Genomic DNA, 25,754 nt, shown 5'->3' with positions numbered 1-25,754 from the left:
GTAGTCTCAGCACTATTATACTATTTTGAGATCGGGGCAACAAGAAATAATTTGAATTTTTACATGATTTAAGCGACATACGCTTTGAACTGGTTTCTCACCTTTTTATCTGTTTGGGGTTTGGGCTGGGATATGCGTATATGATTCAGGATACCAGTCGATATTTATTTTCAGTTGCACAAGCGGTTAAATCTATAAATAAAGTTGACAGTCGAAAGGGTTTGGTTTGAGAAAATGAATATCCACTTCTGAAGCAGTGAAATGAAAAGATTTCTAATATTTCGCAATGGATGTTCTACAGATGGAAAGGTACAATTTTATGTGAAGCTATAAACAGCCGACATACGGCTGTATTGCCACTTTTTGCCGGTTTAAATTTTTGCTGTAAAACACTTTAAAACACTTGACAAAATTATCCTTGATGTCGACGATCTTCCAAATAAGACGTCTATGACAAGAATTATAATACCTTCCTACGTACGACTTATTAGGCTGAAGTCCTTTTTCTGTCTTAGCCCTTTGAGAGAGAACTGTTGTCAAAACTTTAAGACCAATATTTTATAGATTATTTTTATAAATTTTGGAAATTCATGAAATGAAAAAGGTTTCAAAGTTAATGGCTTGTTTTGGAGGGAAGCAAGTTAACTCGTACCAACGGAAACTCGTACCATGTTAACTCGTACCAACGGAAACTCGTACCATGTTAACTCGTACCAAAAAAGTTAACTCGTAACACAGGAAAGTCGTACCACTGCAAACTCGTACCATCAAAAATATATAAAATATTAAGAATATTTTTTGTAAACTTAATAAAACTAATGTTGAATTACTTGAATTTTATACTGGATTTTATAGACAAAAATACGATTTTTTTTTTCTAAAAAGCTTTATTTTTTAAGCTGATCTTTCAAAGTAGTTATAATCCAGAAGAAAGAAAGAAAATTGCTTTAACTGTACCTTAAGTTGAATATCTATATCCAAATTAAATTAATTAATGCTGTAATCCATGATCACACATTGAATGCTTTGTTTACAATTGTTGAAAGCCATGTGCTTTTTGGCGGGAAAATTCGGGAACAGGAAACGGTTACATTTCATTGTAACTTGCTATTTATAAACAGTAAGAATTTCATTTTGGAAATCGTTTTGATTAACTGCTAGGATTTATTCATGAAAAATCACTTTGGAATGATTAAAAATTAAATTCAATAATTATCAGTAAAAGTTTAAAAAAGTCTTTTCATAAGAGACAACAAAGCAAATCTGCCACGGTATTTTCTATCCAAATTTTTATAGACAGGGAACATTAGCTACAAATTGGTCATTGTACTTTCAAATTATATACATTTTACAGACTTGAGAGGTATTGAGTGAAAGTAAATTACATACATCATAAAACACCATTTAAATGCATTTAAATAAGTTGGTACGAGTTAGCAGTGGTACGAGTTTGCAATGGTACGAGTTTTTGTAAAGTGGTACGAGTTGACGTTGGTACGAGTTTACAATGGTACGGGATAACTATAATTCTTTTGGAGCATTAATATTTCATTAAATCTGATATGTCTTAGGCAGCAACCATTTGATTTTAGGAGGGGGGGGGGCTAAGGTTTTTTTGGGAAAAAAAAGTTTGTTTCCAGTTTTTGGAGAAAACAATAATTTGTTTTTGATTCTGAGAAAAAAAAATGTTTGTTTCGCCCTCAGCTCCCACTATATGTTATGTTAAAATTGGAAGAAAAAATTGTTTTCGACTTGTCGCAAAAAAAATTATTGTTTTTCGCCATAGGCGAAAGAAAAAAAATTAGTCCAGAAAAAAAACACCCATAGCACCCCCCCCCCCCCCCCCCTCCCCTGATACACTGATTTCTAAAGAAGATTAAAAAAAGTTATGAACTGTTAGAAAATTACCTGAAAACTCAAGTGCTCAATACAGGGATCAGGCGACTTGGGCGAAGTTGCTTTCCAGACCGTCACTTTGCTTTCCCTGACCCCCAAAAGCGAAAACAAGTTGCCCTTTCTTGACGAAACTCACTTTCAGTTGCTTCTGTCATTGGACATTTTCAATTTTAACCAAGTTGATGAAACCTCAGTTTTTTATTCATAATTAAAGAAATTAAGACATAAAGGATACATTACATTGTACCTTAAGAAAAGAGGTTGAAGCATTGTATTTGCAGTGTGTAGCAGGTTATTTGATAACAATACAACTTTTTATCACTTCATGCATTTTTGCAAGTTCCGGTGATTGTTACTCGAAAACATACATCAACCTAAATTTCAGCGACAAAATAAGTTTGTTACTTCATTTTAACGTGATAAAAGTTGCCTTTAGTAAATGTTTAATCCATTTATTGCATTAATAACGTCATGTTCCTTTCCAAATAACTTGTCAGACATCATTAATTTTTGTAAATTTTCTTGCATTCGTCTGCCATGAACCAATTTCTAAACTACAACAAGAACGGATCTGAACCGGACCAGCTATGACCGAAATCCGTACTTTAACAATAATTACTACGGACGCACGGATAGAACAGCTGACAGAAGAAATTTAACTCCAAAGGAAAAAATTACGTATTCCACACGCATTAAGAGACTTTTGGTAACTTCTAATTGATTGGTGTATATATAATTTCCTATATTTTTTATAAGACCGCAAATTTTGAAAAAATTTTCGTCGTATATTGCTATCACGTTGGCGTCGTCGTCTGCGTCGTCGTTGTCGTCGTCCGAATACTTTTAGTTTTCGCACTCTAACTTTAGTAAAAGTGAATAGAAATCTATGAAATTATAACACAAGGTTTATGACCATAAAAGGAAGGTTGGTATTGATTTTTGGAGTTCTGGTCCCATCATTTTAGGAATTAGGGGCCAAAAAGGGCCCAAATAAGCATTTTCTTGGTTTTCGCACTATAACTTTAGTTTAAGCTAATAGAAATCTATGAAATTTTGACACAAGGTTTATGACCACAAAAGAAAGGTTGGGATTGATTTTGGGAGTTTTGGTTTCAACAGGTTAGGAATTAGGGGCCAAAAAAGGTCCCAAATAAGCATTATTCTTGGTTTTCGCACAATAACTTTAGTTTAAGTAAATAGAAATCAATGAAATTTAAACACAATGTTTATGACCACAAAAGGAAGATTGGTATTGATTTTGGGAGTTTAGGTCCCAACAGTTTAGGAATAAGGGGCCAAAAAGGGACCCAAATAAGCATTTTTCTTGGTTTTCGCACCATAACGTTAGTATAAGTAAATAGAAATCTATGAAATTTAAACACAAGGTTTATGACCATAAAAGGAAGGTTGGTATTGATTTTGGGAGTTTTGGTCCCAACAGTTTAGGAAAAAGGGGCCCAAAGGGTCCAAAATTAAACTTTGTTTGATTTCATCAAAATTGAATAATTGGGGTTCTTTGATATGCCGAATCTAACTGTGTATGTAGATTCTTAACTTTTGGTCCCGTTTTCAAATTGGTCTACATTAAGGTCCAAAGGTCCAAAATTAAACTTAGTTTGATTTTTAAAAAAAATGAATCGGTTGGGTTCTTTGATATGTTGAATCTAAAAATGTACTTAGATTCTTGATTATTGGCCCAGTTTTCAAGTTGGTCCAAATCTGGGTCCAAAATTAAACTTTATTTGATTTCATCAAAAATTGAATAAATGGGGTTCTTTGATATGCCAAATCTAACTGTGTATGTAGATTCTTCATTTTTGGTCCCGTTTTCAAATTGGCCTACATTAAGGTCCAAAGGGTCCAAAATGAAACTAAGTTTGATTTTAACAAAAATTAAATTCTTGGGCCTCTTTGATATGCTGAATCTAAACATGTACTTAGATTTTTGATTATGGGCCCAGTTTTCAAGTTGGTCCAAATCAGGATCTAAAATTATTATATTAAGTATTGTGCAATAGCAAGTCTTTTCAATTGCACAGTATTGTGCAATGGCAAGAAATATCTAATTTCACAATATTGTGAAATAGCAATTTTTTTTTCAATTAGAGTTATCTTTCTTTGTCCAGAATAGTAAGCAAGAAATATCTTATTGCAAGATTTTTTTTTAATTGGAGTTATCTTTCTTTGTCCATAATCAACTTAAATCTTTGTTATATACAATATACAATGTATATTCACTTTTTACTACCAAGTACCAACTGATAAATTTAAATAATCTTTACCATTCAGTGATAACAAGCAGTTTTTTTACACCTTAATATTTTATGATGTATTTAAATGAGAAGTTATTGTTGCAAACTCCATTAGAATATTTTAATTGAGATTAGTTTTGGAATAAGGGAAAGGGGGATGTGATTAAAAAATTGGGTTTAATTTTTCTCATTTGAAATTTCATAAATTAAAAGAAAATTTCTTCAAACATTTTTTTGAGAGGATTAATATTCAACAGCATAGTGAATTGCTCTAAGAGAAAACAAAAATTTTAAGTTCATAAGAACACATTCATTCTGTGTCAGAAACCTATGCTGTGTCAACTATTAAATCATAATCCAAATTTAGAGCTGAATCCAGCTTGAATGTTGTGTCCATACTTGCCCCAAACGTTCAGGGTTCAACCTCTGCGGTCGTATAAAGCTACGCCCTGCGGAGCATCTGGTTATGGATTGTTTCAAACTATTGATTAAAGTTGCTTAACTCTTAGACTATTACACTAATCATAGGAGAAATGTTCATGTCCGATTCCGAACTTTTTGTGCCTATTCTACTGACGCTTTTTAACTTTCTGTTCGATAATGGTTATTACCCTGAAAATTGGAGTGATGGAATTGTTATTTCTGTGCCGAAAAAAGGGGACCTGTCAAACCCAAATAATTATAGACCAATCATACTTGTCAGTATATTTTCCAAACTTTTTACTTATATTTTGAACAAACGTCTTATAACATGGGCTGAAGAGAACAAAAAGCTATTAGCAAACCAATTTGGATTCCGACCGAATAAATCAACAATTGATGCAATTTTCGTGCTTCATGGTATTATTTCTCATACTTTACAAAATAAAGAAAAACTATTCTGTGCATTTGTTGATTTCTGTAAAGCGTTTGACAATGTAGACAGACGAATATTATGGTATAAGCTTTTTAACTCTGGAATAAGTAGCAAAACAATTAATACTATGATAAAGTCGATATATGCAACTGTGCGCCTCCGTGTGAAAACTGATTGAGAATTTTCGGAAGTGTTTGAAAATATTTCTGGCGTGAAACAAGGGGAGCCCTTATCACCTCTTCTTTTTATATTTTTTGCTGAGGAGCTTGAAACAAGTAACAACGAGGACTTCGTTTGTGTGAATGGTATTTTGATTCATCTGCTACTTTTTGCTGACGATACAGTTTTATTCGGTGAAACACCAGAGGCACTGCAGCTACTTCTTGATAAACTTCTAAAATATTGTTCAAAATGGAACATTGAAGTGAACAAAGATAAAACTGAAATAATTGTATTCCGTAATGGATGGCAACAAGTCAATCACAGTTGGTATTATGACAAGCACGAGCTCAAAGTTGTGAACTCTTTTGTTTACCTAGGGAATTTATTTCACTATAACGGAAAATTTCAGCAAACCCAAAAGAGACTATCCCAGCAAGCTAATAAAGCTCTTGCGTCACTCTTTAATTCATTTAAGATGCTGTACATATCAACTCAACAGAAATGTGAAATGTTCGATAGTCTTGTTGGATCGATCTTAAGCTACGGTTCTGAGATATGGGGGTTTCATCATGCCAAGGACATTGAACAGGTTCATAATAAATTTTGTAGATTTGTACTTAAAGTTGGTAAAAATTCACCTATTTGTGCTGTTATCGGTGACCTTGGACATTTGCCAATGTATATTATTAGAAAACAAAGAATACTTAAATATTGGTTGAAAATTGTTACCAAGAAACCTTCTGCTGAGAATGGTAAAACAAACTGGGCGTCAAATGTTCGTACCTTGTTAAATCATCTTGGTTATAATTTTTTATGGTATAACCAAGAAAATGTATTTTTTTCATATGATGTTTTGAAACTACGCCTCAATGATCAGTTTATACAAAGCTGGCGTTCTAGTATGTTCGATTGTGAAAAATTGGATATTTTGAAAATGTTCAAAATTTACTTTTGTTTAGAAAAATATTTACTTCTTGATGTCAATGTTAAACTCTTAGCACAACTTAGATGTGGTTCACTTAAACTCAACATTGAAACTGGACGATATAATAATGTGCCTCGTAATGAAAGACTTTGTCAATGTTGCAATATGAAAGCTATTGAAAATGAATATCATTTTGTAATGATTTGTCCAGCCTATAGACATCTGCGTTTAAGATTTTTGCCTAAATATTATTGTTCTTGGCCTAATATGTCAAAATGTTTATCACTTATTCAAACAAGTTCAAGGACTTTGGTATTAAAACTTTGTTGTTTGTTAAATGAAAACTGGAAACTACGGTCACAATTGATAAAGTATATTATATATGGTACTATCTGTTTAATATGTGGTGGTTTTTTTTTGTTTTTTTTTGTTTTTGTTTTATTATTTTGCTTTCTGTTTTCATTTATATTATGTCGCTTACTATATTATATATGTTGTTGATGCTATAGCATTATATTATATGCTGATTTGCAATAAAATTATTATTACTAATATCAATTTGCCCCAGCTTGCCCCAGCTTAATAACTTTTATATTTTTTCATGAGAAACACTGAATTTCATACATTCATGAGTATATTACTGCTTAAGACTATAACTTGGAGGTCTATACATGTTATTTTCACTCAGTGAATGTACTATTTACACATGATTTAACTCCTATTATTTAAATTGTGTGTCTTATTTGCAAGTTCTTTTTACTAAATTTTATATAAAAATATTTTCAGACACATTGTTGTACAATTGTCAAAATGATGGTAATATTTTGTGGTTCACTTTCTAAATTTAGGGGGTAAATGTTGTATGAAGATCATGAAATGGTTACATCATTGGAATGTAGATGTCCAAACTTTTGTCTCTTTTTAGATAGTTTCTGTTTCTGATGCTGGGAAGTTGGACAATGTACTTGCAGATGCTGTTAAAAAGCTAGAAATCAATGCAAAAGTTTTGTACAATCCTTTAGGGGCTGTTTTAGATGATGCTTCATTAATAAGGTAATGTTATAAAAATCATTTAAATAACTTCTACATTGTTCTAGGTAACAAGATATTAAAAAAAAAACTTTTCCAATTAACATGATTAAAGATGATACAAAAAAAGTAAAACAACAAAATTGATCAATACTCCACATTGTCTATTAAAATCCTCTTTTGAGTTCAATTTTCTCACAAGTCCATGAATTTTTGAACAGCATGTATTCTTATTACCATTTTGCATCCATTACCTTTTCTAAAAATCTTCTTTAAGACTACAGGACCAAATGGGAGCAACCAATTATAGACATAATCATTATTAAAATATGTCCAATAATTTTTAACTGACTTTCTGTGTAGTTAAACTAATTATTGGTAATGTAAACTGTAGGAAGCTTAATTTTTAACCGGATTTTTGTGACAAAAATGTCAGTTATTGAATTGGGGATGCTCGGCGGGCGGCAATCAAATGTTGTCCGTGCAATAACTCATGAACCGTTCAACCAAAGCTTTTAAAATTTTAATATGATGTTACTGACAACTAAATGAAGGTCAAGTTCAATAATGGCGATTTTGACTTTTACCGTTCAGGAGTTATGGTTCTTTAAAGATTGAAAAATGGTGTTTCCAGTCGTGTCTGTGCATTTAGGCATGAACTGTTCTACCAAAGCTTACCAAATTTTAATATGTTGTTACTGATGACAAAATAGAGGTCAAGTTCAATAATGATGAATTTGACTTTTACCATTCAGTAGTTATGGTTCTTGAAAGATCTTAAAATGGCGTTTCCAGTCGTGTCTGTGCATTTACGCATGAACTTTTGTACCAAAGCTTCCCAAATTTTAATATGTTGTTACTGATTACTAAATGGAGGTCAAGTTCAATAATGACGATTTTGACTTTTACCATTCAGGAGTAATGGTTCTTGAAAGATTGAAAAATGGTGTTTCCGGTCGTGTCCGTGCATTTTCTCATGAACCATTCAACCAAAGCTTCTCAAATTTTAATATGTTGTTACTGATAACAAAATAGAGGTCAAGTTCAATAATGACGATTTTGACTTTTACCGTTCAGGAGTTATGGTTCTTGAAAGATTGAAAAATGGTGTTTCTGGTCGTGTCTGTGCATTTTCTCATGAACCATTCAACCAAAGCTTTTCAAATTTTAATATGTTGTTACTGATGACTAAATAGAGGTCAAGTTCAATAATGAAGATTTTGAATTTTACTGTTCAGGAGTTATGGTTCTTGAAAGATCGTAAAATGGTGTTTCCATTCATGTTGTTGCATTTACTCACAAACCGTTCAATCTAAGCTTTTCAAATTTCAATATGTTGATACTGATGACAAAATAGAGGTCAAATTTGATATTGACGATTTTCACTTTCACCAATCATCAGTAATGGTTCTTGTGATATTGCTAGGACACAAATAAATGCTAATAAATCCGGTTTGCTGTCGTTGTGACAGCCTCTTGATAAATGATATTTTCAACAGTCTGATTTAAATCTTCAATTTTGTATGATTTTTATAAGACGTGTATACAAATTGACGTAAGTTGCAATTTTCAAACTCTCATTTCATTAACAACTTTCTGTAACTTAAAAAAATTCACTATATATAGTATAGGATTATACAGTGCAAACATGTACAATAAAATTTAGGGCAATAATGCATATTTGACCTGAATTTTTCTTCCGCTAATTAAAAAACACCAACTCGAGTGAACACGACTGATACTTAACAAAATTTTGACAAAATCATTGTGCCAATTTTATGTGACAGCGACTTATTATAGCAACATATACATTTTGTAGTAAATATTTAAATATTGAGAAGTTCAGAATATGGTAAAAATAAGCATCTAAAAGCACATCCATGTTCTAATTCTATTTTGTAAATAGAACGCACTATAAACTTCAAATTCTGATATGAGACTAATTATAATAAATATATTATATATATTTTAGGGATGATGATATCTATTATGTATCTGAAGGAGAGCCATTTAGATGTGAGTTTTTTAAATTTAACATTCAACATCTAATTTAACAATTTATGTATCATCTTATTCAAATATAGTTAGTCATGCCAAGAAATATGTAAATAATTCTTGTCTTTTTATGGAAAAGGGCAGGTGCAAACAAAATGTCTACGCAATCAGGGTACAATTGTAGGTATATAAAAAAATAAAAAAAGATTTACAATGTAATGTTTTATATGGAAGAGCTTATTTTGATTCAGACTGTCTTAAGTATTTGTGTTAAAATTGTTCACAATCATGACAATGAAGAGTTAAAACAATGAAATTTGGTTGCCATATTTTTTTCCATGGTCACAAATTTTATACAGTGGTCTCGCTAGCCCAAAATAGAAGGGCACCTTGTTTTGAAATACACAATTATCCTTGCTGGAAAGCGTGCAGTAAATGCTAACACTTCGACACAGTTCCAAAATTTCAACAGATAACTGTGTTGAAGTGTTTGCAATAACTGCAAGCTTTCTAGCAAAAACAATTGTGTATTTTAAAACTACATACTATCCAACATTCAGTGTGCCAACTCATTAATCAAAATTTAATTGATATAAACAAGAAAATGCAACTACTATTAACCTTTCAAGCGGCGAGTTCGACTGTAACTTCCGGTGTGTGTATATCCATCACGTGATTTTGATTGTACTCCTTGAATGTGGGCATGATGTATTAAAAGCTGTAAATCCCATGAAAAAAAAAAAAAAATCCCATGTAGATAATGGGTAATATAATAAGATTAGGTAAACTGTTAAAACATAATATGTTTATCATGTTGATGAAGATGTACTTTATCATTCATAACTACTCAAACAATGAAATAAAGACTACAGTTGAAAAGCATCTTTATTTTTAAAAAAAACCACATATATACAGTTAAAAAAAAAGAAGATTTGTTAACTCGTGGTACACACAGAAACATAGACAAAAAAGTGAGCAGTGCCTTTTCTTATCATAAAAAGTGCCCTCACTCCACTGGCACCCTGCCCCTTTTGATTTCTAGCTAGAGCACTGTTATAGATATACTGTTACTGTTTTTAGGGGATAATAATTTGCAGGCTTGCTCTACAGATCTTAAATTGACATAATTAATGATAAATTTCTGCATATTGTATATATTTTTAGTTGGAGCAACATTCTTCCCAAACTATTTAACCTTCTTATTTCTTAAAACAATATCGCTTTCAAAAGGTAAAATTTCTCTTGTGTGATCAGAAATTAATATGAAATTATTTTACATATCATATGTCATACATGTAGCAGAGGCGGATTTAGGGAGGAGGAGGGGGCAGGGTCCCAAGTCCCTTGAATCCGTCACTGTGTAGTACACAAATGTACAAGGTCAAGGTTTGTGTATTTACAGCTCCATTGAAACCCACAGCGGTACCCCCTGTTCATGACAATGATGAAAAAACATCAGTCAAGGGTCACACTAGGAACCTATCTTCTGGAGGAACAACACCATGTACTGAATGGATAACACTTAATGTTGGAGGGAAAGTTTTCACAACTACAAGGTAATATAACAGTCTGAGGTTAAAGGTCATACTTATAATCAAAACAACAGCGAGAAAATTAAAAATGAAATTAAAAAACATACAAGACTAACAAAGGTCAGCTTGAGGCTCCTGACCTGGGATAGGCACAAAAATGTGGTGGGTTTAAACATGTTTAGTGAGATCTCAATCCTCCCCTATACCTCTAGCCAATGTTTGCTGTGCCTTAATACATTGTCTGACATACAGATCGACTTTGTCATAAAGCTATATTTTTCTGGTGTTTTGGAAAAAGGCTTATTTGGTAATATGTAAGCTAAATTTTGGAAGAACATGAGCCTTGCCAGTATTGTTTTTTAAAGTAATTTAATCTTAGATAAACAAAAGTTACACTTTCCGTAGAAACATTGTTTTGGTAGATAGTTCTGCTCCTATGGTTTAAAAAAATGTGCAATTTCACCATTTACCTTTTAATATATATCTGGTAGGCTGGTACTGTAATTTTGTGCATGAATAATTTAAACCAATACTTTAATATTACCTTAAAAAATACATCCATTCAACATTTATTTCTGAAAATCACAGAGGGTGCACATGATACATGTACATGAAGCTGGCACATGTGATAAATACTATGAAGACGTTGTCTGTTAGAGACAACACTCTGTACTGTGTGTTAAGTGGGTCTCATTGGGGTCTAAGAGTGATGCGGGATTGCCAATTTTTTGTAAGCGTGACACGTGAAAATCAAATAATTGTGTCGTGAAAACGGGAAATGAGGTCTAGCGGGACCTGGGAAATGACAAAAAATGAGAATTGCTTACATACATAGTTAGCGAGATCCAGGATCTGAACCCCCCAATGAGACCCACTATTAAAAAAAGTAATTCCTTGGGTATTAATATATATACAATAATTAGATTAAACAAAATCAAAATTGGAATATAATTGAATAAATAGTGGAAATATACTTGCTGCTGTTGTCTGCTCTAAGGTCGGGTTGTTGTCTCTTTGACACATTACCCATTTCCATTCTTAATTTTATTGCTAGTATTTCAGTATGGAAGTAAGAATTTACCTTTGAATATATAGTAACATTAAAATTGATATTGACTTTCGTAGGATGAAAGTTTTCAGATTGACTTTTTGTTTATATTTGTGTTACAGGAGTACATTAACTCAACAAGATCCAGACAGTATGTTGGCTAGAATGTTCTCTGGGGAAAAATGTAAGTATGGTTTTTATTTTATTATATTTATTTTTTCACATGAAAAGTTAGAGAGAAAACTATAAGTACAGAAAGAGGTCGTACAATACAATCATTGCTCATACATTGAAAAGGAACATGTTCTCCTTATGAAATAATTTTATATTAATGAATGGCTATTATTTATTTTGAATCTATTGAACCATAAAATTAGTATTTGACTCTTCACATTGAATAATCCGCAAAGCCATTCATTATAAATAAATTACTATCAAAAATAAGGCTCAACGAACTTTTTGTATTATTTATATAATCAATGACAACGTACACACATGTTAGCCTATGAATACACACCGTCAGAGTGGGCGTGTCGCCATAAAAATTGACAATATTGAAAATGAAACTAATATAATTAATTATTAAAGTAATTACTTATGAAATCAATCTCAAGGCTAACAAATACGGGTGAAATCGGGTCATTTTCAGAATTCCCGGGTTATTTCAATGATCCGGCGGGTTCCGGTTGATCCCTCAGAATTGTGAAAATCTCGGGTCACACCCGCAGAATACGGGTCACTTGACAGGTATGTTAATGTTGATTTGTTTGTTTGTTTATTAGAAGGAAATGGACCCACAGTGATTTCAAAACAAGTATGAGTTGAACAATTTGGTGAATTTCACCACACGATAATAAATAGGTAGATAAATATATGTGCTCAGTGAAGTATTTCAAACCGAAAAGAGTCAAAACTAACAATTAGAATGACAAGTCTTTATTAATCTGTTAGCGGATACTCTATTTATTTGATGAATAAACTTATTACCCCATTAATATTGTTCCCAGATACAGAGACCCAAAATAATAGACCCCATCTTTATTTGTAGGTGTGTCTTGGCAGAGCAGTGTTGATGAAACTGGAGCCTATCTCATAGATCGTAGTCCACATTATTTTGAACCAATCATAAATTATCTCCGACATGGCAGGATAGTGCTAGATAAAGGAATGAGTGCTGAAGGTAAACCTCATTCAATACCGTATCTTACTGAAGCATATTCGGAAACAAATTGCTCATAACTAGGACTGTGTTATCGTTTTCCACCCCTCTTAACTTGTTTCCTCATTACATTTAATTTATTTAAACCACACTTATTAGAAATCAGGTAACTTTAGTATGATTTATACTGTATTTTTTGTCCAATAGTTCTCTGTACTTTAAAAAGTAAGCATTTGTGTTGCATGAACTAGAGTTCAAAATCGATACTATTAAGCAGGATTAAAATGAGTATCTGTCTTCATAAAAGCATGATGAAACTTTTACTGTTTTTTTTATACCAGATTAATATGTCATTATTGCCATATATTACAAGAAGCCAAATTTCATTTCATTATGTTTTTTTTCTGTTTTTAGGTGTGCTAGAGGAAGCCTTTTATTTCATTATTTTTTGTTCTATTTTAAGGTTTGCTAGAGGAAGCCAAATTTTATGTTATTATTTTTTGTTCTATTTTAAGGTGTGCTAGAGGAAGCCATATTTTTTGTCATTATTTTTTGTCTTTTTCCAAGTGTGCTAGAGGAAGCCATATTTTTTGTCATTATTTTTTGTCAATTTTAAGGTGTGCTAGAGGAAGCCATATTTTTATCATTAATTTTTGTCTATTTTAAGACATGCTAGAAGAAGCCATATTTTTTGTCATTATTTTTTGTCTATTTTCAGGTGTGCTAGAGGAAGCCAAATTTTATGGATTTAGATCAATGATCGATCATCTTGAAGAATATATTGAGGTAAGGGTAAAGTAAACATTAAACTGGAACATATCACAACAACAACAATTTTTATTTGTCAATCAAGACGCCCGAAGGAGCAGTACAATTACAGTTTAAATTAAAGTGTACAAATAATTGTGGTAATTTTTATCATTGAACTATTTGAAATTACAATAAATTGACTTATTTAGCCAAAGACAGAGAACAACTTGATAGATGAAAGCTCGTTATGTATAGGTATAATGTTGAAACAACAAATTTTCAAAAAATAACAAAGATGATAAACATTTCAGGGTTTTCCTTGTGGAAAAAAATATACTGTTTTCATGGTTTTTGTTGCTATTTACATTTTATTAATGGGTATTTGAATTGCCTTGGTATAACAAAAACAACCTTATTCCTGAGGATGTAATACAGAAAACTAGTTTTCATTTTATTTGAAAACTTTTTCTTCTAGTGTTAATCATGTTAATCATGTTTATGGATTGATTAATTGATTGTTGTTTACCATAACTCAAAATGTATTGAAAAATATAAAGAATGCCAAGATTATCAATTGGTAGAAAAAACAATTGATTGATAATATTTGTCATCAGAGGTAATGCAACATAAGTGAATAATTTTGGTTGTGTAGTCATTTCATTTAAAATTGCTATGAATTCTGAAGTTTTTACAGTTTTCTTTTCCTTTGAGAACTAGCAGTAATTTTAAAATATACAATATACATGATATATGTACATTGTCGGGAAATATAAAATTTATTTCTATGGGCTGCATAAACTGGACAAAAAGCAAGGTTTGCAGAGCTTTTTGTCCTGCTTAGTAGCAAGTACAAATACCTGCTATATTTATGATAATGTACATACATAGTTTTTATTCTGTAATTTACAACCAGCACTTAAAGGTTGAGTTTTTATACGACCGCAAAATTTGAAAAAAATTTCGTCGTATATTGCTATCACGTTGGCGTCGTCGTCTGCGTCGTCGTCATCGTCCGAATACTTTTAGTTTTCGCACTCTAACTTTAGTAAAATAGAAATCTATGAAATTTTAACACAAGGTTTATGACCACAAAAGAAAGGTTGGGATTGATTTTGGGAGTTTTGGTTTCAACAGTTAAGGAATTAGGGGCCAAAAAAGGGCCCAAATAAGCATAATTCTTGGTTTTCGCACAATAACTTTAGTTTAAGTAAATAGAAATCAATGAAATTTAAACACAATGTTTATTACCACAAAAGAAAGGTTGGTATAGATTTTGGGAGTTTAGGTCCCAACAGTTTAGGAATTAGGGGCCAAAAAGGGACCCAAATAAGCATTTTTCTTGGTTTTCGCACCATAACGTTAGTATAAGTAAATAGAAATCTATGAAATTTAAACACAAGGTTTATGACCATAAAAGGAAGGTTGGTATTGATTTTAGGAGTTTTGGTCCCAACAGTTTAGGAAAAAGGGGCCCAAAGGGTCCAAAATTAAACTTTGTTTGATTTCATCAAAATTGAATAATTGGGGTTCTTTGATATGCCGAATCTAACTGTGTATGTAGATTCTTAACTTTTGGTCCCGTTTTCAAATTGGTCTACATTAAGGTCCAAAGGGTCCAAAATTAAACTTAGTTTGATTTTGACAAAAAATGAATTGGTTGGGTTCTTTGATATGCTGAATCTAAAAATGTACTTAGATTCTTGATTATTGGCCCAGTTTTCAAGTTGGTCCAAATCGGGGTCCAAAATTAAACTTTGTTTGATTTCATCAAAAATTGAATAAATGGGGTTCTTTGATATGCCAAATCTAACTGTGTATGTAGATTCTTCATTTTTATACGACCGCAAATTTTGAAAAAATTTTCGTCGTATATTGCTATCACGTTGGCATCGTCGTCTGCATCGTCGTCGTTGTCGTCGTCGTCCTCGTCCGAATACTTTTAGTTTTCGCACTCTAACTTTAGTAAAAGTGAATAGAAATCTATGAAATTTTAACACAAGGTTTATGACCATGAAAGGAAGGTTGGTATTGATTTTGGGAGTTTTGGTCCCAATATTTTAGGAATTAGGGGCCAAAAAGGGCCCAAATAAGCATTTTCTTGGTTTTCACACTATAACTTTAGTTTAAGTTAATAGAAATCTATGAAATTTTGACACAAGGTTGATGACCACAAAAGAAAGGTTGGGATTGATTTTGGGAGTTTTGGTTTTAACAGTTTAGGAATTAGGGGCCAAAAAAGCATTATTCTGGGTTTTCGCACAATAACTTTAGTTTAAGTGAATAGAAATCAATGAAATTTAAACATAATGTTTATGAACACAAAAGGAAGATTGAATTGATTTTGGGAGTTTAGGTCCCAACAGTTTAGGAATTAGGGGCCAAAAAGGGACCCAAATAAGCATTTTTCTTGGTTTTCGCACCATAACGTTAATATAAGTAAATAGAAATCTATGAAATTTAAACACAAGGTTAATGACCATAAAAGGAAAGTTGGTATTGATTTTGTGAGTTTTGGTCCCAACAGTTTAGGAAAAAGGGGCCCAAAGGGTCCAAAATTAAACTTTGTTTGATTTCATCAAAATTGAATAATTGGTGTTCTTTGATATGCCGAATCTAACTGTGTATGTAGATTCTTAACTTTTGGTCCCGTTTTCAAATTGGTCTACATTAAGGTCCAAAGGGTCCAAAATTAAACTAAGTTTGATTTTACAAAAATTAAATTATTGGGGTTTTTTGATATGCTGAATCTAAAAATGAACTTAGATTTTTTATTATTGGCCCAGTTTTCAATTTGGCCTAAATCGGGGTCCAAAATTAAACTTTTTTGATTTCATCAAAAATTGAATAAATGGGGTTCTTTGATATGCCAAATCTAACTGTGTATGTAGATTCTCCATTTTTGGTCCCGTTTTCAAATTGGCCTACATTAAGGTCCAAAGAGTCCAAAATTAAACTAAGTTTGATTTTAACAAAAAATTAATTCTTGGGCCTCTTTGATATGCTGAATCTAAACATGTACTTAGATTTTTGATTATGGGCCCAGTTTTCAAGTTGGTCCAAATCAGGATCTAAAATTATTATATTAAGTATTGTGGAATAGCAAGTCTTTTCAATTGTACAGTATTGTGCAATGGCAAGAAATATCTAATTTCACAATATTGTGAAATAGCAATTTTTGTTTTAATTAGAGTTATCTTTCTTTGTCCAAAATAGTAAGCAAGAACTATCTTATTGCAAGAATATTTTTTAATTGGAGTTATCTTTCTTTATCCAGAATCAACTTAAATCTTTGTTATATACAATATACAATGTATATTCACTTTTTACTATCAACTGATAAATTTAAATAATCTTTACCATTCAGTGATAACAAGCAGTTTTTTTACATTTTATTTACAGTTTATTTTATGATGTATTTAAATGAGTAGTTATTGTTGCAAACTCCATTAGAATATTTTAATTGAGATTAGTTTTGGAATAAGGGAAAGGGGGATGTGATTAAAAAATTGGGTTCAATTTTTATACGACCGCAAATTTAAAAAAAATTTTCGTCGTATATTGCTATCACGTTGGCGTTGTCGTCTGCGTCGTCGTCGTCGTTGTCGTCGTCGTCGTCGTTGTCGTCGTCCGAATACTTTTAGTTTTCGCACTCTAACTTTAGTAAAAGTGAATAGAAATCTATGAAATTTTAACACAAGGTTTATGACCACAAAAGGAAGGTTGGTATTGATTCTGGAAGTTTTGGTCCTAACATTTTAGGAATTAGGGGCCAAAAAGGGTCCAAATAAGCATTTTCTTGGTTTTCGCGCTATAACTTAAGTTTAAGTTAATAGAAATCTAGGAAATTTTGACAAAAGGTTTATGACCACAAAAGAAAGGTTGGGATTGATTTTGGGAGTTTTGGTTTCAACAGTTTAGGAATTACGGGCCAAAAAAGGGCCCAAATAAGCATTATTCTTGGTTTTCGCACAATAACTTTAGTTTAAGTTAATAGAAATCAATGAAATTTATACACAATGTTTATGACCACAAAAGGAAGGTTGGTATTGATTTTGGGAGTTTTGGTCCTAACAGTTTAGGAAAAAGGGGCCCAAAGGGTCTAAAATTAAACTTTGTTTGATTTCATCAAGAATTGAATAATTGGGGTTCTTTGATATGCGGAATCTAACTGTGTATGTAGATTCTTAATTTTTGGTCCATTTTCAAATTGGTCTACATTAAGGTTCAAAGGGTCCAAAATTAAACTTAGTTTGATTTTGACAAAAAATTAATCGGTTGTGTTCTTTGATATGCTGAATCTAAAAATGAATTTAGATTCTTGATTATGGGCCCAGTTTTCAAGTTGGTCCAAATCGGGGTCCAAAATTAAACTTTGTTTGATTTCATTAAAAATTGAATGAATGGGGTTCTTTGATATGCCAAATCTAACTGTGTATGTAGATTCCTCATTTTTGGTCCTGTTTTTAAATTGGTCTACATTAAAGTCCAAAGGGTCCAAAATCAAACTTAGTTTGATTTTAACAAAAATTGAAATCTTGGGGTTCTTTGATATGCTGAATCCAAACATGTACTTAGATTTTTGATTATGGGCCCAGTTTTCAAGTTGGTCCAAATCAGGATCTAAAATATTATATTAAGTATTGTGCAATAGCAAGTCTTTTCAATTGCACAGTATTGCACAATGGCAAGAAATATCTAATTGCACAATATTGTGAAATAGCAATATTTTTTTTAATAAGAGTTATCTTTCTTTGTCCAGAATAGTAAGCAAGAAATATCTAATGGCACAATATTGTGAAATAGCAATATATTTTTTTAATTGGAGTTATCTTTCTTTGTCCAGAATCAACTCAAATCTTTGTTATATACAATGTATATTCACTTTTTACTACCAACTTATAAATTAAAATAATCTTTACCATTCAGTGATAACAAGCAGTTTTTTTACATCTTAATATTTTATGATGTATTTAAATGAGTAGTTATTGTTGCAAACTCCATTAGAAATTTAATTGAGATTAATTTGGAATAAGGGAAAGGGGGATGTGATTAAAAAAATGGGTTCAATTTTCTCATTTGAAATGAAATTTCATAAATAAAAACATTTTTTTGAGAGGATTAATATTCAACAGCATAGTGAATTGCTCTAAGAGAAAACAAAAATTTTAAGTTCATTAGAACACATTCATACTGTGTCAGAAACCTATGCTGTGTCAACTATTTAATCACAATCCAAATTTAGAGCTGAATCCAGCTTGAATGTTGTGTCCATACTTGCCCCAACCGTTCAGGGTTCAACCTCTGCGGTCGTATAAAGCTACGCCCTGCGGAGCATCTGGTTGGTCCTGTTTTCAAATTGGTCTACATTAAAGTCCAAAGGGTCCAAAATTAAACTTAGTTTGATTTTAACAAAAATTGAAATCTTGGGGTTCTTTGATATGCTGAATCCAAACATGTACATTGTACTTAGATTTTTGATTTTGGGCCCAGTTTTCAAGTTGGTCCAAATCAGGATCTAAAATTATTATATTAAGTATTATGCAATAGCAAGACTTTTCAATTGCACAGTATTGCGCAATGGCAAGAAATATCTAATTGCACAATATTGTGAAATAGCAATTTTTTTTTTAATTAGAGCTATCTTTCTTTGTCCAGAATAGTAAGCAAGAAATATCTAATTGCACAATATTGTGCAATTGCAAGAATTTTTTTTAATTGGAGTTATCTTTCTTTGTCCAGATTCAACTTAAATCTTTGTTATATACAATATACAATGTATATTCACTTTTTACTACCAACTGATAAATTAAAATAATCTTTACCATTCAGTGATAACAAGCAGTTTTTTTTACATCTTAATATTTTATGATGTATTTAAATGAGTAGTTATTGTTGCAAACTCCATTAGAAATTTTAATTGAGATTAGTTTTGGAATAAGGGAAAGGGGATGTGATTAAAAAAATTGGGTTCAATTTTCTCATTTGAAATTTCATTAAAAAAAAAGATAATTTCTTCAAACACTTTTTTGAGAGGATTAATATTCAACAGCATAGTGAATTTCTTTAAGAGAAAACAAAAATTTTAAGTTCATTAGACCACATTCATTCTTTGTCAGAAACCTATGCTGTGTCAACTATTTAATCACAATCCAAATTTAGAGCTGAATCCAGCTTGAATGTTGTGTCCATACTTGCCCCAACCGTTCAGGGTTCAACCTCTGCGGTCGTATAAAGCTGCACCCTGAGTAGCATCTGGTTAACATATATATAGAAGTCTCTGGTTTAAAAAAAACCCAACAAAGTGTAAATGGGGACTGCAAAGAGAACCCCACAATAAACATATATCCAAAAAGAAATATTCACATTATCATTTGCTCAGTATGGTCGTGTAGAAACAAGGGATGAATGTTTATTTGTGTACATGTAATTTCTACAAAAGTTGACTTATAGCAGGATGAAATGATTGATCATTCAAACATTTATTCAACTGAGATCTAGTAAGACATTATTTGATAAAAAAAAAATAGTACTTAAATCTTTCAATATTTTCATTACAGAAAAATCAGAAAGCTGATGATAATACACCTATAACAAGAAGAGAGCTAGTGCTACGTCTATTGGCCACACCAACTGACAAAGAACTCAGATGTCAGGTAAGGCTCCAAATTATATGATTGGCCCCATTTATTCTTTTAAGGTGGTACCCAACACTTTTACTAAAATTAGTTTGGCTTGTTTAATTTTCATAAAATTTTGACAAACTATTTACTTTTACCCTTTGACATAAAAATAAAAATTCGAAAAGATTCGAACCAACCGTTTTATCAGAAAAATTACACTGTTTTTATAGCATTTTATCACACACTTATTTTGATTATTGAAAAGCTTAATATTCCTTTTACAACACAAGGTAATTAAAATGTTTAGCTGATTTTACAGAGTTATCTCCCTGTAGTGTTAGGTACCACCTTGAAATCTCAAGATATCATTGGAATTTGTGTCATTTTTAAAGGCAGATTAACATGAATTTTACAATACACAATTCCATTAAATACACTATAAATCAATATGAATACAAATGCTTTAGATATAGAAAATCTATGAGTCACAAGGTACAGTTTCACATGTTATATTTGCATGCAGAAATTAAAGAAGAATCAGATATATCATTCATTCACTTAATATTTTGCATAACACAAAGTGTTCTAATTCAAGATTTGAGATGTCAATATCTGTATAGGTGCACTCTTTTATTTTAGGGTATGGATTTCACGGGAGCCAATTTGTCTAAACTAGATTTGAGATATATCAATTTCAAATATGCCATATTAAAGAATTCTAACTTGGCTGGAGCCAATCTATCTTATTGTAATTTTGAAAGGGCGGATTTGTCACACACAAAGATGGATGTAAGTTTTGTCAAACAGAATCATTGTCAAGTTTTCAAACTGAGGCTAGTAGATATAACCACTAAGTCACAGAAAAATCAAGATCACCTCTAGTTTTAATTGAAATTAAAAAGTTACTTATGAACTTGTTAGCAAATTATAGTATTTTAATTAGAGATTAAAAATTATATAAAATTTTAAAGTATGCTTTATGATCTCTCTTATTAGCCTACACATAAGAATTGACCAAACACATGTTTTTGAAGTAATCAGAGAAAACAAATGTAGTTCAAGGAAATTGAGATTTTGATAATATTTTCATTTTGTCAGCTCCTTGCAGAAAATTTTAAATATGCCTTTGCATTATTTTATGTTAAAGACGTTAAAGGATTTGTTTATGCCCCTTCTATAGCAAAAGGGGCATTAAGTTTTACCCTTGTCCATCTGTACGTCCTATTATGTACATCTCAAAGAGTGTTTCCATTCTCTAACATTAGGTTGCCTCAACTGAATGATGCTTATTACCACAAAACACAGATTAAGTTTGAACTATGGAGGCATCGATTTTACCAGTCTAGAGTTATGCCCCTTTACAAATGTAAAAATTGTGGGATATTTTCGTTTCTGTTCTCCAACTTGAGTGTGCCTCAAATGAATGAACAGAAACATATAAACAATGCCAATTACCACAAAACTCAGATCAAGTACAAATTTGGGTAGCCTCACTCTTACAGTTCTTAAATAATTTCGCCTTATAACTTTATATGCCAGTGAGGGCATCATCTGTGTCCCAAGGAAACATTCCCCATTTATTTGATTAATAGGATTGTATATTAAAGAAATTACTATGGCTATAGATAATTCTGTTTCCTAAAGGTCATACGGATTGTCAATGTGTGTATGTACTTTCATTATGACATGTTAAATTTACAGCACATGCAATCCACTAGTGTATTTCATCTTCACACACAAGTTATTTATTTTCTTGAAAATGATACTAAAGAGAAAATATGTCCTGAAATTGTTCACACTAGTAAAACTTGAGCAGCTGATAATTAACAACCAGAATATATTCATTGTTAAATTTATTTTGTAATTGTAAATGACATTTGAAGGAAGAAAAATTATAAAATAGAAATACTGATGTTCTTAAAAAAAAAATCTAATTGCATTTTGGAAAGAGCATATAAAATGGATTTTAAGTCATTTGAAGAAACAATACGTTAATAGATATTCTTATCTTTATTGTCTTTTCAGTCTGCCAATTTATTAGGTGCCAAAATGTTATGTGCCAATTTAGAAGGAGCATCACTGAGAGGTTGTAATTTTGAAGATCCTGCTGGGAGTAGAGCAAATATGGAAGGTATGTTAAGGGCTGACGAAGATACTAACTGTAAATGTGGCCAAAATGACAGGAAGTTTGATGTTTATGATAATGTAGAGGAACTTTTACAGAGACCTTCTTGATGGAATTAGGGCTTACTAGTATATGAATGATTGAAACTTACGCCATAGTCTTCAGAGATTTGATAAACATGTCATATGGAAAACTAAAGTATTACTCATAATTTTATTTTAAATGACCTTATAAACTTTGCAAAAAACTATGCCGTAACAGAGTGGCTTTAAGTGTAACCTTTGTACGTCCGTACGTCTCAAAGTTGGTTTCCATTCTCTAACTTTAGTTTGCCACAAAAAAATGTTATGAAACTTTTACACAATGCTTATAACCACAAAACACAGATCAAGGTTGAATTTAGGTGGTGTTACTTTAACTGTTCTAGAGTTATAAACAGAAAAAAATTACTGAAATTTTAGTTTCTTCTTTAACTTTAGTTAGCCTCAACCAAATGTTATGACACTTATACACAGTACTTATTACCACAAAACACAGATCCAGTAAAATTTTTGAGTACCATCACTTCCACCATTCTTTAGTTATATCCCTTGTATCTTTATATGATATGCAAGTGGGGGCTTCATCTTTGACCAATGGACACATTCTCCATTTACTTTTTTACTTATATAGAATACTAAACATGTGTGGCCTTCTATGCGGTTTGTGTTTTCCCATTGTTGATGTCTGTATGTTGACAAGTAGTTATTTACAACTTTGTAGATTGGTCTTAAGTGGGTAGTTTTCTTATTGGCCCATATAAAAAGGCCTTAATTCATCTATTTAGCCTTGATTTATAACTTTGATTTTAGCTTTTTCTCTATCAATTTTTTCCCCAGGTGCTCTGATGAAGAATGTAGATTTAGAAGGAAGTCATATGGCAGGTGTTAATTTGCGTGTTGCTACCTTGAAGAATGCTAATCTTCAAAACTGTGATTTAAGAGGAGCAGTATTAGCCGGGTCTGATTTAGAGGTTTGTAATGTTATATTTATTATATAGAGCAGTATTAGTCAGGTCTGATTTAGAGGTTTGTAATGTTATATTTATTATATAGAGCAGTATTAGTCGGGTCTGATTTTGAGGTTTGTAATGTTATATTATTATATAGAGCAGTATTAGTCAGGTCTGATTTAGAGGTTTGTAATGTTATATTTATTATTTGGAGCAGTATTAGTCGGGTCTGATTTAAAGGTTTGTAATGTTATATTTATTATATAGATATAGAAAGATGTGGTATGAGTGCCAATGAGACAACTCTCCATCCATATCCCAATATATAAAAGTAAACCATTAAGGTCAAGGTACAGTCTTCAACTCCTACTGACACTACAATGATTGTTGTATTCAATGGAATATACTTTACTGAGTTACTGTGGACCAGAAAAAATGTAGGATTAATCAGGGTGTTGAAATACTCAGGTTCTTTCTGCAAGAATAGGCGTAATTTAGGACCATGGAAATATGTTAGTGAAAGCAGGATAATGGTATACCAAGGTGTCAGATTAGGCAGGTTACACTGTATTTTAAATAATATTTTAGACTCCAATTACTTTGTCACCTAGAAATCTTATTAAATACATGTCAAAAAATTTAGGAATATTAGTAATAAAGTGAATTAACTCAATGATAAATTCATATAATTATTAGATATTTTTATTAATATACATTTTATTTTTTTATTATTTCAGAACTGTGATCTGTCCGGGTGTGATTTACAAGAAGCCAACTTACGAGGGGCCAATTTAAAGGGAGCTGCATTTGAACTAATGTTGAATCCTCTTCATATGGCACAAACTGTCAGATAGAACAGAACAAACTATAAAGAAATCATTTCAATCAGCATATATATCCAAATCATTTCTGTCTCTACAGTTCCAATGTCTCATGTGTCCAGTGGAGAATATTTGATGGTTGATATCACATTCTTAGCAATGAACATAAAGTGTAGTGTGGTTGATGTATATAATTTTTTTAGAATCTGAATTTGATGATCCTCAAAAAATAGGCATTTATTCATAGTTGTTTGATAAAGCTATGTCACTTTGAGTAATAGAGAATTGTCACAATATTAAAAAAAGAGAAAACAGTAGTAAAAAATTACTGACGGATTGTTCTCCACTCAAAAAATAAACAAAATTCCAATCAAGTGAGTGATTTAAGAAAGATAGGTTTGAAAGGCAACTTTAGCTTCATTGCATTTAGTGATTGGAGATGGATTTTATGATTTAAATGTAGGAGTTAGTTAATAGTGCAATAAAAATAATTTATTTAATTGTGAGTGGCATGCAGTTGACTGCAAACCTCATGATCAAAGATATGTTTATATAATTTAACTTACAGAGGAAATCAACAAAGTTGTATGACATTTTTGATAAAGTTTTTTATTTTTTATAAAATACAAATTAAGGAGTCTCGATAACAGCTGCTCAATAATAATCTCAGTCAGTTGATAAAATATATATATTGTAAGTTATGTTCACCAAATTTGTATGCCCTTTTGAATTTTGTTCAGCTTTAAGTGGTTCTTTGAGGCCTGTTATTATAATTTCTTAGGTTTCTGAATTTGTTCTAAAAATGTTGAGGTTGAAAGTGATAAGAAAAACATTTCATCATCATTATCTGGCTGCTTTTTTTCTAAATACAAATGACCATTAAGTAGTTTAACCGAGCTCATGGTAGTTATTGAAACATTATTTTATAAGAATTTAACTTATAATGAAAATAATAAATGTGCAATATAATTTTGTATTTGTATGGTAGTTTCATTGTTTTCCTTGATTTTCTTACTTATATATTCATCATATTTCCAATTCTTACTCAGGAAGGAATAAGGAGTTATACTCATTTTAATAATCACCGTTAGGAGTTGCTGATCATTTGCATAACAAGTGTATACAATATGCACTCTTTTTGTGTCACACTCTCACACAGGAATTATCTAAAGGTTATTGAAGTCTCTGATATTCTATGACTATGTATTATGACATTTTTTAACAATTGCAATTCTGGTTTGGTTGACAATTTATAGTGGCTATCTTATATTAACTAGTGTTAAAATTATATAACAAAGCAGTTACATTACATTGGATTGTAATATAAATTTCTTCTTCTGTCTGATCCGTTGGTGATTAATTTGACCAGCTTGTTCTTCTATATATGTTTTAAATCACTGATCTCTTAAAAAGCTCTTTGATAGAAGTTTAAGTTACATATGTGCATATTTTTATTTCATCATTAGATATGTAGAAGCAGATTTTTCGCAAATTAATGGAATTTTGTTATTTTGCTAATATATATAATTGTATTTTGTTAAAATATTGTTTTGTGAATATTAAATTAGTCGTAAGACATTAAATGAAAAAAAA

At 31.2% G+C, this 25,754-nt stretch overlaps 1 protein-coding gene across 1 annotated transcript; it reads left to right on the top strand.

Moving 5' to 3' along the window:
- The first annotated feature begins 154 nt into the window (after positions 1-154).
- Positions 155-25,754, top strand: LOC134714884 (BTB/POZ domain-containing protein KCTD9-like). Its single transcript, XM_063576544.1, has 12 exons — positions 155-309; positions 7,017-7,144; positions 9,093-9,136; positions 10,518-10,671; positions 11,818-11,879; positions 12,744-12,875; positions 13,573-13,640; positions 20,162-20,257; positions 20,864-21,013; positions 22,250-22,355; positions 23,228-23,361; positions 24,078-25,754. Exons 1-12 carry the CDS (start codon positions 262-264, stop codon positions 24,192-24,194), a joined length of 1,239 nt encoding a protein of 412 aa, XP_063432614.1. The 5' UTR covers positions 155-261; the 3' UTR covers positions 24,195-25,754.

This window comes from Mytilus trossulus, chromosome 4 (assembly GCF_036588685.1).
Source record: "Mytilus trossulus isolate FHL-02 chromosome 4, PNRI_Mtr1.1.1.hap1, whole genome shotgun sequence".
Classification (NCBI taxonomy): domain Eukaryota; kingdom Metazoa; phylum Mollusca; class Bivalvia; order Mytilida; family Mytilidae; genus Mytilus; species Mytilus trossulus.
This window is presented reverse-complemented; position numbering and strand designations above follow the sequence as displayed.

Bases quoted from the DNA above. Each gene is read 5' to 3' on its own strand.
- LOC134714884 (XM_063576544.1), top strand. From the start codon at position 262: ATGAAAAGATTTCTAATATTTCGCAATGGATGTTCTACAGATGGAAAG. The intron at 22,356-23,227 runs GTATGTTAAGGG...TTTTTTCCCCAG, and splicing joins GAGTAGAGCAAATATGGAAG to GTGCTCTGATGAAGAATGTA. The intron at 23,362-24,077 runs GTTTGTAATGTT...TTATTATTTCAG, and splicing joins TAGCCGGGTCTGATTTAGAG to AACTGTGATCTGTCCGGGTG.